Source organism: Bactrocera oleae, chromosome 6, assembly GCF_042242935.1.
Source record: "Bactrocera oleae isolate idBacOlea1 chromosome 6, idBacOlea1, whole genome shotgun sequence".
Classification (NCBI taxonomy): Eukaryota; Metazoa; Arthropoda; class Insecta; order Diptera; family Tephritidae; genus Bactrocera; species Bactrocera oleae.
The window spans coordinates 63,365,546-63,378,881 of NC_091540.1; the positions used below are offsets into that span (position 1 = coordinate 63,365,546).

The window sequence follows — 13,336 nt, forward strand, 5'->3', positions numbered from 1 at the left end:
AAATTCAGATATATGAATCATTGGTACACGTCATACAAGCGATACCTACTAATCAGTTAAACAACAACAACCTAAAACTGCTTTTAAATTCCATTGGTCACGATTGGAATCACTAAATTCACCTTTTTCCTTTCTGAACCATCTATCATGTAGACAAAATATCCCCATAATTGATAAACATTTCAGAAAACAATAGCATTGGTAAAATACATAAAAATAAACAGCTATTTTGAGTGCATGCTGCAAAATGTTATCGATAACTTTATTACATGTCTGCATCAGAAATAATAATTAGTTACTTATGTTAATATGGCAATATTACCATTAAAACGAAATTGGCAGCACAGGTTGCAGCGTCTTTTTCTGTAGAGGGTTTATTGAATCACTCCGGTTTACCTCATTTTGTGTGCAAAAATAAAAAGTTATTGAATAATTTGGTGCAAATAAAAACGAAACAATAAATATAAAAATATTACAATGGCGGCTGCGTTAAATGGTGTGTTCCCGTCAACGCTACAGGAAAATGTGCAGAAATCAAAAATATTGGTGGTTGGCGCGGGTGGTATTGGTTGCGAGATACTAAAGAATTTAGTGCTTTCTGGCTTTCCTGATATCGAAATTGTAAGTTACTAGCAGATAAAATGTCAGTTAGAAAGTTTTAATAATTGCACTTTTTCATTAGATCGATTTAGATACCATTGACTTGAGCAATCTAAATCGCCAATTTTTGTTCCATCGTGAGCATGTGGGCAAATCCAAAGCACATGTGGCACGCGAAAGCGCATTGCAGTTTAATCCAGATGTGAATATTAAAGCATATCATGACAGCATTATGTCGTAAGTTTACACACCGATTTTAATTTTTGTACCTAATTTATTTGTTTTTGTTTAATTTCAGCACGGATTATGGTGTGAGTTTCTTCAAAAAGTTTGACATTGTGCTAAATGCTCTCGATAATCGTGCTGCGCGTAATCATGTCAATCGTATGTGCTTACATGCCGAAGTGCCACTGATTGAGAGTGGTACTGCTGGTTATAACGGACAAGTTGAATTGATCAAAAAAGGTCTAACACAGTGTTATGAATGCACACCAAAGGCGAAACAAAAGACATTTCCCGGTTGTACTATACGCAACACACCATCTGAACCCATTCATTGCATAGTTTGGGCTAAGCATCTTTTCAAGTAAGTCAAGTCTAAATAATCAAAGACAATTAGGATAAATGTGCGTTTTTTTTTTAATTTTAGTCAATTATTCGGCGAAAGCGTGGAAGATGAGGATATATCGCCGGATATGGCCGATCCCGAAGCTAATACAGTAGACTCTGAAGAGAAAAGCGAAAATGAGGATAAAGAAGTCGCTAAAACCATACCAGAGACTGAAACGGGCAATGTTGCTCGCGTAAATACTCGACAATGGGCCAAAGATTCTAGCTATGATGCTGCTACACTATTTAACAAATTCTTCTTTGACGACATAAATTATTTGCTATCCATGTCAAACCTTTGGAAAGAACGTAAGGCACCAACACCTTTGAAATGGGATAATGTACTGATCAAACAGGATAATGGCGTAGGGGTAACTGCTGAAGCCCTAAAGGATACTACAAAACATTATCATAAAGTGTGGTCGCTAGCTGAATGTGCCACTGTGTTTGGAGATTGTTTGAAGAAATTAAGTACAAGCTTTTTAAATCTAGATGATGGCGAGTCACTGGTATGGGACAAAGATGATCAGCCGGCAATGGATTTTGTGGCTGCTTGTGCAAATATACGTGCTTATATTTTCGAAATTGGGCGCAAATCACGTTTCGAAGTAAAAAGCATGGCCGGCAATATTATACCAGCTATAGCTACAACCAATGCAATAACAGCCGGTGTTGTGGTCTTGCAGACTTTCAAGGTATTGCAGGGTCAACTCGATAAATGCAAGTCGGTGTATATGCGTTTGAGACAGAATCCACGTCAGCAACTGTTGGTACCGGAAAAGTTCCTTACAGCACCGAATCCAAACTGTATAGTGTGCTCTTCAGAACCTGCCGTGCATATACGTATTGACACTAAACGCATGCGCATAAAGGACTTTCGTGATGATGTTCTCATTAAAACTCTTAATATGGTTAACCCCGATGTCGTAGAGCCGAATAAGGGTATTGTGGTTATATCATCGGAAGAAGGTGAAACAGAGTGTAATGAGGAGAAGCTCATGTCGGAAATGGGTATCGTCGATGGTGTAGTACTCAAATGTGATGATTTCTTCCAAAACTATGAACTTGAAGTTATTGTAATACATTTTGATTCCGAACGTGATGAGTCGTTATTCGAAGTAGCCTCGGATAGCAGTCAAATAAAACAAAAGGATAGTGAACCAGTTGTGAAAGAAAGTAATGGCAAACAAGCAGCTAAACAAACTGAAGAAGATGACAGCGCAGATGGTCCATCTACATCCAAAAAGAGTCGGGTGGCCGAAGTCGTGGACGATGATGATGATTTATGTTTAATAGAGGATGATGAAGACGGTAATGCAGAGGAAAATGTTGTTGCGGCGACCGACAAATTGTCTGTTACCAGTCCCGTTAAGGAGTCACCACCGCCACTTCAACGTAGTATTAAACGCAAACCGTCTGAAACGATTGTTGAAGACATTACCGAAATTAAAGATTCGGACGATGAAGAAGATGATGGCCCAACGCAAATTAAACGTATGCGTTCTGATACCAGCAATGTTTTCTCAAATGAAGTTATAAATATTGATTGAACAATTTACAATAAACATTCATATTCATTATATTGCGAAAAATCGGAAGTGTTTTATATTCATGAAGTATTGTATTATTAATTTTTAAGTCAAATAAATTTATTTATAGTCATTCTTATTATAATTCTTAACATCAATAATTAAAACGTCACCCGTACATGTGATGTTTTTTTTTTAAACAGTCTAGACTCTACATTCCATTAAAGCATACAATATCTAGCACGGTAAGAAAATATCTTTAAGTTGAAAGTGATTACAACGATTCCTTAAGATACACACACACACATATCCACGTTAAATTTAAATTTGGCATTATCATCTATAATTAAATATGTATCTATAATATGTTTACAATTAACTGTATTCTTCATCTGTAAATAGATAAGTGTAGCTTAGCACCTTTTCCGGTGTTTCAGCAGTATCACAATAGTAGCTACGCGGTGTCGGTATGCGCTGTAAGCTCAATGATGATGGCTTTTCATTTAAGCCGGCGTCGCAGCCGATGGTAGATATAGGCTTTGGTTCAACGACACGATAAAAGTTACAACGTCGATTACCATATATGGGAATATCTGCTTCATAGGGAGGACTAAGTATATCGAAGAATGCTGCCATGCCACCAACGGCGGTAATTTCATGATAATTGCGTTCAGTGGGTGTTAGCGTTGCGCATTCTGTACTTGAACTGACGAATTTCGGTTCATTTGCTTTAACACAAACCTCCAAAGCCTTGGGGTCATACAGCGGTTCATTTGGTTTTAATGGTTGTTTGGTATAACTTTGCACCTTTAGCTTTCCGTAAATACCGCGTAAAAGTCCATGCATACACGGATGATCATGCAGCGGCATTGTATAACCTTCACGCATCACAAATACACTCATGGATACAACATCATTTTCCAAAATATGCACATACGTGCATGGTGCTCGTCCAGGTTTCTTGAATAATGTTTCAAATTCTTGTGGCTCAAACTGTATGTCCAAATATGTTAATAGCTCCGTTAGTTGCTTAAGCATAGCGAAATTCGTATTGAAAGACAATTTATTGGATTGATCGAATGTTTTGAATGCTTGTCGCAAGATTTTTAATAACAACATAGACATTTTTAAAACACTTAGTTGTTAGTTATAGTCGAAGTGAATGAAAAGTTTTCGCACTAATAAATAATGGTCGTGATTTTTTCAATATGTCAAAAATGAACATCTGTTCAATGTTGTGGTTACTTTTAGTGATGCCACTCGAATTAAATGTATAGAGATGCCACCTTGGGTCCTAATAATTAACTCGATAATATTTCCCGATATTTTTATGAAATACTGGTTTACTGAAATTTATCGATTTCGGATTTAGGGTGTTCAGAACTCAGTGTAAACAAAGATATAAATTTTGATATACCTATACAAATTTTTATATGCTGCGCAGGGTGTATTGACTTTGCCACGAATTTTGTAACACCAAAGATAAAACGCTAGATACCCTATAAAATATATAATATATAACTCTGGAATAGTTGACGACAATTATTATACTTTCGACAAATTTCTAGTGGATCAGTTATTTAAATGAAAATCCGACAAACAGGCCAGTAGCGACTTCCTTGGAAAAGTGAGGTTAAGGCGAAACGTATACCGAACTTCTTTGTCTACAAAATCGAAGTTTTAGACTACACATTTCGTTTAATTTTTTTTATTTTGAATAATTCCCATACCACTTTGAGAACTATACAATTAGTGATCGTTCGTGAAAGGTGATAGTCCCAAATAAAATTCGTGACAATTCCGATACCATAAAACCGGCAGTCGTGAGAATTGTCTTCATCAGAGGATCTTCCGCTGTGATGGTGACAAATCAGCGTGTGTACCAATCACCTTTAGCCGACCGCCGCGTTCCTGTAGGCAATGTGATCACTTCCTCGTAAAAAAATAAGCTGGTTGACCGGAACTGTGACCGTTCTGTATGTATGTAGCAACCTGTACATATCTCTATTCACGTGTATTGTACATATGTATGTATATTATATATTGCCATGTCCGCCATGTTGACTGTTGTCGAAAAACATGTTCTCAAATCTTTGGCAAAGTTGTTGACTCGACAATTCAATGCCGGAGGCATTAGCTAATCCTCAAACAAGCAATGTCATTAAAACACGATCATGGGTGTAAATATAAACGAACAGGGGCGTATGTATATATATCAACGAAAGAAGTACGAGAAGCTTGTATGGTACAATTATATACCATAAAATGAACTTGAATTTTTTCTTTGATAGTTAGGCCCAATTGACAGTGTGACAAGCTTTTAAATGGACGCTTTTAATGAAATCTCAAACACTTTAAAATATTTGCAAGTTAATTAGATGTTCTTAAGTTATGACACAGAAAACACCAAAGCTAAAAGAAAGGATACATAGTAGCATACCTATGTTCTTCTGTTAAGTGGGTGATATTTGGAGTTACTATGATGGAGAATCTCTAGTTGTGCAATATATTAGATATAAACAATATTGAATTATAACAATATTGAAAGGTCTAATTATCAAATGTTCTCCACAATTTTACCCTTGCTAGTGTTACTTCATGACGTCATTTCCAGCTGTTATACTTCTTTTGTCATACTAAATAGTCGTAAAGAGTTCGAAGAATCGGTTTCTTGTAGCTCTGCCTTTGATTTGACTCTAAATGCTGTATAGGCTTAGTTGACGATCTCGATATCTGAGATATCTTTGCTGGAGTTTGCAGCAGTCGTATGTAGAATCAAGACGGTTTCATCTTTAGTTTCTCGACGCTCGAAAGTTAGTTTGTCATTCTTTACGCTAAGTGATCATTAGTGTGTCTCCTGTGATCCTCCCCTCCAGAGTAGCTACAACTCGGGCGAAGGCAGTTTTCGATGACTTCATGATCTTCATTGAACGCTTTGCGCTACTCAAATACTCGTGTTCGTGATAAAGTAGTGTTCCAAAACAAGTCTGCAACATTGACTCCATGTCATGATTAAAAATCGCGAAACGAACTTTTCGCGTTGTAAACAAACAGCTGTATATATATAATTCAGATATAATATAATATTCAATATGTGTACATCTGAATTAGATGTGGATGTTTTCACATACAATAAGTATAAATCAAAGAGCTGACACTGACTTTAACCTTAGTTCATGTCATGGTAATATTTTTTTAAATTATAAATACGTATCTACATATACAATAATATGTATGTATATGTTTCCGAGCGATTTGCATCGTTATAGTTCTTAAACACGCTCCATTAACAGCAGTTACATATTTCCATAACGGTGGGTAGCAAGAGTTTAATGAGCTAAAACTGTCTCGGTTAATGTCTCGAGATTATGAATTAAACAGTTAAATTAAAATTTGCGATATTTTACATATGTACATATGTATGTATGTGCACATGTGGTGATTTATTTCTTTCAAACATTAATTACATGAATTTTCCATTAATTTGATGAATGTTTCGATGATTGAATTAAGAATTATGCAATCAGTTCAAGCTTGAGCTAGCTAGGTGTCTACAAACTTCTCATTTACTATATGTAGATCATTAATATGAGCTTGGAGTCAAGGTAACAGAAGCTTTTAAGTAAACTGTCACAGCTAACTGCTGTGAGTATGTGGTAGGTTCCAATCTCGAATCGAGCCATGTTTTAACTATGTAGAGAGCCTTTTTTCCAACCAAGTTCATAAGAGAGTTAATACTCCGATTATGTTTCCGAAAGGTGATTGTTTTAAAAATAAACACTCATAAATATGAATAGACCAAGTTCAGTTCAAAACGTTTAGTACATTAAGAAGAAGAGGTAGTAAACTCTAGGAAAAAAGAATATAAATGTTACACAAAATTTAATAAGAATATTCAAAAGCATTCGAGTATATTTGTATATATCGCTGGGTAAAATTATATTTTTCCATGAATTTTGTTTACATTTTTGTTAATTTGTAACATATTAAGAAAAAGCTTATAATTCAGCTTAATTAAGCAATTGTTTCATTTGTCAATATAGATTGAAATCTTTACAAGTAAAATATGCCGTCGGCATTTTTACCTCACATTTCACACTCGGCTTTTATAAGAAAAATTTTGTTTTTGAAATTTATATTTCCGGTTAAATAAATTGCAACGGTATTTATTTTTATAATAATTTGTTATAGTACATCTGTTTTTATGGTATTCAATTATTGGACCTTCGTAGGTGACATTAACTCGAACTTTTGATTGTAAACTGCGCCAAATGCCTCAACATAACCTTAAAAGAAAAAGCTTTTTGCGATTCTAATAAATTAATTCAATTAAAACTCAAAATAAAAGCTGCAATTATGAACTGTCAATTAATAATAGTTATGAAATATTTCCTGAAAATTGTGCAATTAATGCGCTTAAGTCCCCATAATTACAATAATAATGATAAAGCAATTTTTCGACAGCGAAGATTTGTTCAAAAATTCAAAGTAAATAAAAATCGTTGCTAATAACCTACACATTTGGCAAATGTTGATTATAAAAACTCATTAATGGATTGATCCAAAAGCTGATTTTGCGATGCACACATTATTGTCCGCGAGTGGGTGGTTCTGCAGTTTAGATAAACAATTGATTAACTTGTGTAAAAACCAAACCTGTTTGCTACCTTATGTTATTGTTACTTAATTTTGAAATTCTGTGAGAGTTTATTGAATTGCGTAAAAAATTGACAAGTCGAGTGTTGGCCAAAAATTGAAAATGTATAAAAAAGTACGTAGTTCAAAAAATCCAATAAGGATATTGTAAAAATTAATGGAAGCTTAAAGTTTTTTGAAGTATCGTTTGTCAAGTCAGGTTAGGTTATTGAGCTAATCTTGCTACCAAAGGTAAAACAGCATCCTGCATGCACAGCTGTGAACGCCACCAGACATTTATAGATCGAAGAAGCGCTTTAAGCTTATTACAAATCTGTTAAGGTGGTCCAGACACTTTGCAAAGTTTGCCATTGGATTATTCCAATTCATCTTCCTCCACAGCTTTGACAATTTGCATCGTATATGTGCGCCTATGGGACAGTATCAGTAGCAAGCAGTTTAGAGGAACTCTTTGAGCCAGAAGTAAGCGTTTTAACTCGTTAAACTAATTTTGTATTGTCGCCTACAAAGGAGAAGAGTCTCCATATAAAGCATACAAGCGCTCTTCGCTACGACTCTACTTCGGTTGAAATTTTCATAGTAATCGTCTCCGAGAATCTTGTAGTACCGGTATGAAGTGAGCGTTAAGATACAAATGTGTTGGTAGGGAACACTTGTTGTCAACGAGCTTTAATTTTTTTGTTTGGTTTGCATGACATCTGTCAATTACATTCAATAACCTTACAGTCATTCAACAAACAACATCATATTTTTTCATTGTGTTGAAAATATCAAATTTTGTACCGGAAAGTGATGATTAGCGGAAAGCATTAATTTTTGGTTTCCATTTGAAGAAAAGTGCTGCAGAGTCGCATCGAATGCTTGTGGGGATCATGCTCTCTTAGAAGCAACAAGAAAAATGTGGTTTCAACAGTTCAAAGATAATGATATTGATGTGAGAAATGAAGAACGTGGAAGAATTGGATGAATATGACAGTTTAAGGCAAAAGCAAATGTAGGTCATGTTAACTGTTGCAAAACAAACAATTTCAAACCGTTCGAAAGCTATGGAAAAGATACAAAAGTGTGGGAAATGTTGTAAAATTTTGCTTCAAAGACACGAAAGAAAATCAGTTTTAATTCAAATGGTCACTGGCGATGAAAAATGGATTTTTTTTAAGAATCCTAAATGTTAGTAAATAAGTGGTGAGCTTCTAAAACCTGGTGAAACTTTTAATACTAATCGCTACAGACAACAAATAATCAATTTGAACCATGCATTGTTCGAAAAACGACCAGATTGGGCCAGAAGACACGCCAAAGTAATTTTGTTACACGACAATGCACCTGCACACAAAGCAAAATCGGTTCAGGATACAATCAAAGTAATTGGCTGGGAGCTGCTACACCACCCGCCGTATTCACCAGACTTGACAACTTCCGATTACCATTTCACACCAACGTGCGGCAAGTACTTATCGGTTCGCCCTCATATTTGTTGGAAAACATCAAGACGTTCGGTCATATATTGTATTTAGCAAAGGTGTGTTTAAATATGAATTGTTAAGTGCGCATTATTTGTCTAACGAAGCGTGTTTGTCATAGATTACTTATGTTACAGTGTCCCTGGTGTTGACAATTTGTTTTAACCGATTTGTTACGCTTCATTAAGCGCAGAACGCGCAAATATCTTTATATATACCTACATATTTATAGGGCTGTATGTATTATATATCTTTATATAGTTCTCAATTGATTGTTTAATTATCTTGGAGACATAAATCGCTGAGTGCACAAAGCAAAACATCACATTAGTATTATAAGCAAATTAAAAAGTGACAAATCAGAAAACTGCAAAATGTATTTACAAACCAAGTAAAAAACAAAAAAAAAATTAAATACAAAAAGCAACAAATGTACAGAAAATCAATAACCAATAACATTAACCAAAATTGTCAAGGTACTTAGACTGCCATAAAAGCAATTTGATTTTCTACTCAAATGAATATCAGCCAACCTGCCACAAAATGCCATTTAAAAAGTTAACCGCAAACTCATTAGCGCCCTATAGTCTCTGTGCATACTTGTATGTATAGGCATAAAAATACAAGACATGTGTTGACAAGTTGGTTTTTGTTGTTTGTCATTTGAGTTTCTGGTTACAAGTTATGGGTCTCTTATTGTGACTTAAGTATGCATTATTATGATAACTAAAGACCTTAGATAGTGCCGACTTTTGGGGCGCTATATAGACTGATTCGCGGTGCTGTTTGTATGTGTGTATGTTTTCAAGTTTAACAATTCAATTTCTCTATAAAAAATTTATAGCAAATTACGTTGATAAAGCGTTTAGATTACTTTACTTTGGGTAACCATAAGATTTTCCCATAATGCGCATAACCTATAAAGCAATTCATTTAAATATGTATTTATATTTGTAATTCAATGCCAGCGCGTGTTAAATTCTAGTAGTTTAAAGAATTGAAAAGCTATAATTATCACTTTTAGGGGTAAAAATCGCTTCGCTAAGGCATCCCTTGTCCAAAACCAGTTGTCATTTATATGTAAATAAAATTAATCAAATACAAAAAACATTAAGGATTTCTTGGCTAGTTATGTTTAAAATATATTTTAATAACTTTTATTCGTGCATTCTATTAAAATACAAATATATATTTTCTTTACTATTGCTATAAAAAGTTAAAGAATAATCGGCGTTGTCGCTGACGTCCTGGAAGACGATGCCGGAACTAATCTCTCAAAGAAGAGTAAGACATTTTTCTTCCTATCGTTAATGACTGTGTACAAAATTTCAAAGATTTAGTCGAGAGGACCTTGATTCTTTATCGAATAATAAGTCTGGTCAAAATATTAGAATTACTATTTCTATATTCTAAATCTTCAAAAGAAACATATTATACAAACAAGCGCTAATGTTCGCGAAAATACCCGAGGATAAGCGTTCGATCCCCATTACTTTTAGTTAACTTTAAAGTGATGGGAAATATGTTGTTTTACGATTACTAACAAAGCAGGGTTTCAGACTTCTATTAAGACAACAAGGTTGATATTGACATTAAGGGTGTAAAAAGTTGCAGTTAAGTTTCCAATTTGTGTTTATGAAACAAAAATCTGATAAAGTTTTTGGTTATGAACTCAAGGACATTTAAAAAATTTAGAGTACATAGAATTAAAAAGTAAGTGCTATTTGCTATTTAATATTATGGAAATCGTTGCAGTTAAGCATTTAGACTAGCGAAGTTCCGTATTATTAGTGTGTAGAGAGAGTCTGATGTAATGTAGTAACTAAGGGTAATAAAAGCCTTTGTTTAATCTGTTACATTTACAGAGTTATATATAAGGTTGTCAAATATCTCCCTTCCGCTTTTTTGTCTTTTGAATTTCGCGGCTTTGTACAAAGCGCTACAGAGCTCGTATCTGGCAACACTATACATAATTTGAAAGGTCTTGACATAACCTACAAAACAACGCTATGCATGATTAGTTTGGATATTGCGTTCAACAGTTATAGACGTGTAAACATGGAGTTCACTAACGCCGAAATTCGCGCTATTTTAAAGTTTTCCTTCGTTAAAGGCAAATCCGCTAGAGAAACGTTCCGTGAGATTAATGGTGTTTTGGGGGATGGTACTCTATCACTTCGAACCGCGGAGGAATGGTTTCGACGATTCAGAGCCGGTGAAAACGACACCATGGATAAGCCAGCCGGCGGAAGACCTGTGACGACAAATACCGATCAAATCATGGAATACATCGAGTTAGACCGGCATATGGCATCTCGTGACATCGCCCAGGAGATGGGAGTTAGTCACCAAACCATTTTGAACCATCTGCAGAAGGCTGGATACAAATAAAAGTTTGATGTTTGGGTGCCGCATAATTTGACGCAAAAAAACCTTCTGGACCGAATCAACGCCTGCGATATGCTGCTGAAACGGAACGAACTCGTCCCATTCTTGAAGCGGATGGGGACTGGCGACGAAAAATGGATCACATACGACAATATCAAGCGAAAACGGTCGTGGTCGAAGGCTGGTGAATCGTCCCAAACAGTGGCCAAGCCGGGATTGACGGCCAGGAAGGTTTTGCTGTGTGTTTGGTGGGATTGGAAGGGAATCATCCACTATGAGCTGCTCCCATATGGCCAGACGCTTAATTCTACCATCTGCTGCGAACAACTGGACCGCTTGAAGCAGGCGATCGACCAGAAGCGTCCAGAATTGGCCAGCAGGAAGGGTGTAGTGTTCCACCAGGACAACGCCAGACCACACACTTCGTTGATGACTCGTCAGAAGCTACGGGAGCTCGGATGGGAGGTTTTATCGCATCCACCATATAGCCCGGACGTAGCGCCAAGTGATTACCACCTGTTCCTGTCCATGGCGAATGCCCTTGGTGGTGTGAAGTTGAACTCAAAAGAGGCTTGTGAAAAGTGGCTGTCCGAATTCTTCGCAAATAAGGAGGGGGGCTTCTACGAGGAAGGTATTATGAAGTTGCCGTCTAGATGGAAACAGATCATCGAACAAAACGGCGTATATTTTAACTAAATCCGATCACTGTAACACTTTTTATAAAGCATTGAATGAAGAGCAAAAAAACGGAAGGGAGATATTTGTATTTATATGTTTATTCATTCATTCAACAAAAACTTTTGGGAAATTTCCTCTCTGGTCGGCAGATTTTTTGTTTCGTGCATTTTGTTTAATACTTTCAATTAACACCATTTTTTATAAATATTTTATTTATTGTATTTTCAGCAATTCATCATATATTTTTAAACATTTCTTAAAATATTCTTTGCAAACAAATGGATTTTTCCCAATTTTATGTGCTGGAAGAATGCACATTCATTGAGTTTTTTCATTTTTGTCACTGCTGAATGAGTTTGATGTAATTCGTCAAATAAATTTGTAAGTAAAGCTCATTTATGCAAACACAATTTGGATATTCACGTGTTGTTCACACCGACAACGATTGATGGAACTCATTAACACAACTAATTAATTTCCGGCAATAACAGTGTTCAGCAATGAACTTTTTGACATTTTTCAATCATCACTGATAAGGTTTATTTTAAAAGTATTATTAATTTACTTCTTCTTTAAAAAGTTTTCTGATTTAGAAAATGTTCTATTCTGTTCCTTATATAATATTATTTCATTTTACAAAAGCTAAAACTAACTTCGATGAATATGTTGCAATAAAACAAATAGTGTCTCCATTGTACTTCATCTTAAAGTGAACGAATTCGGACTGTTGAAGCTGCAAGATGTCGGATATAAGGACCTCAGTGCTTTTCTCTGACTTTTTACACCAAAAATCTTAATAAAATACAGACAGCTTCTTTCTCTGACAATAGTACGCACTGCTACCAAAATTTATAAAATCGGTTCAATACTATCTTTAGCTCCCATATACCTAAATGCCACTGCTACCAAAAATTGATAAAATCGGTTCAATACTATCTTTAGCTCCCATATACCTAATATGTACAAGGAAAACTTCCGGTTCGTTTTAGATCGGTATCGGTATTTTTGGTTCATTATTTTCACAGTAAATATTTGATGAATACGCAGATTTCTGTAAGAGTTGATTTTAAAATGGATTATGTTATGGGTCATCATTTTATTGTACATCTGATCTGCAAATAAACCTTTCGAAGCTTTTTAACTTGGCAAACATATCAACGCTCACTCTTTCGGGATCTACAATATTTCTCTTTATACTCTCACAAAATAGAAAGAAACATGTAAATTTTATCAGCTTTTAAGTAGCGAATGTTAAAAAGATGTTCGGGAGAATGTACAAAAAGTAGCAAGAGCACATCATTGCTACGAAGTGAGCAGTCGAGACGATTGGGATAGGAGCCGAGCCGTCCAACCAAGTGGTTTCCGGCGTGCACTCACCTATTTGTCGATGTAGCTGTGTGCGTGTGTGTTTGC

The 13,336-nt window shown here is 35.4% G+C and overlaps 2 protein-coding genes across 2 annotated transcripts; one reads left to right on the forward strand and one right to left on the reverse strand.

The window, feature by feature from the left end:
- The first annotated feature begins 348 nt into the window (after positions 1-348).
- Positions 349-2,801, forward strand: Uba2 (Ubiquitin-like activating enzyme 2). Its single transcript, XM_014229670.3, has 4 exons — positions 349-621; positions 683-837; positions 899-1,186; positions 1,250-2,801. Exons 1-4 carry the CDS (start codon positions 478-480, stop codon positions 2,757-2,759), a joined length of 2,097 nt encoding a protein of 698 aa, XP_014085145.3. The 5' UTR covers positions 349-477; the 3' UTR covers positions 2,760-2,801.
- Positions 2,771-3,946, reverse strand: LOC106614120 (2-aminoethanethiol dioxygenase). The gene has a single exon (XM_014229671.3). It carries the CDS (start codon positions 3,861-3,863, stop codon positions 3,114-3,116), a length of 750 nt encoding a protein of 249 aa, XP_014085146.1. The 5' UTR covers positions 3,864-3,946; the 3' UTR covers positions 2,771-3,113.
- Between the last annotated feature and the right edge of the window lie 9,390 nt (positions 3,947-13,336).

Bases quoted from the DNA above. Each gene is read 5' to 3' on its own strand.
- LOC106614120 (XM_014229671.3), bottom strand. From the start codon at position 3,863: ATGTCTATGTTGTTATTAAAAATCTTGCGACAAGCATTCAAAACATTC.
- Uba2 (XM_014229670.3), top strand. From the start codon at position 478: ATGGCGGCTGCGTTAAATGGTGTGTTCCCGTCAACGCTACAGGAAAAT. The intron at 838-898 runs GTAAGTTTACAC...GTTTAATTTCAG, and splicing joins TATCATGACAGCATTATGTC to CACGGATTATGGTGTGAGTT. The intron at 1,187-1,249 runs GTAAGTCAAGTC...TTTTAATTTTAG, and splicing joins TGGGCTAAGCATCTTTTCAA to TCAATTATTCGGCGAAAGCG.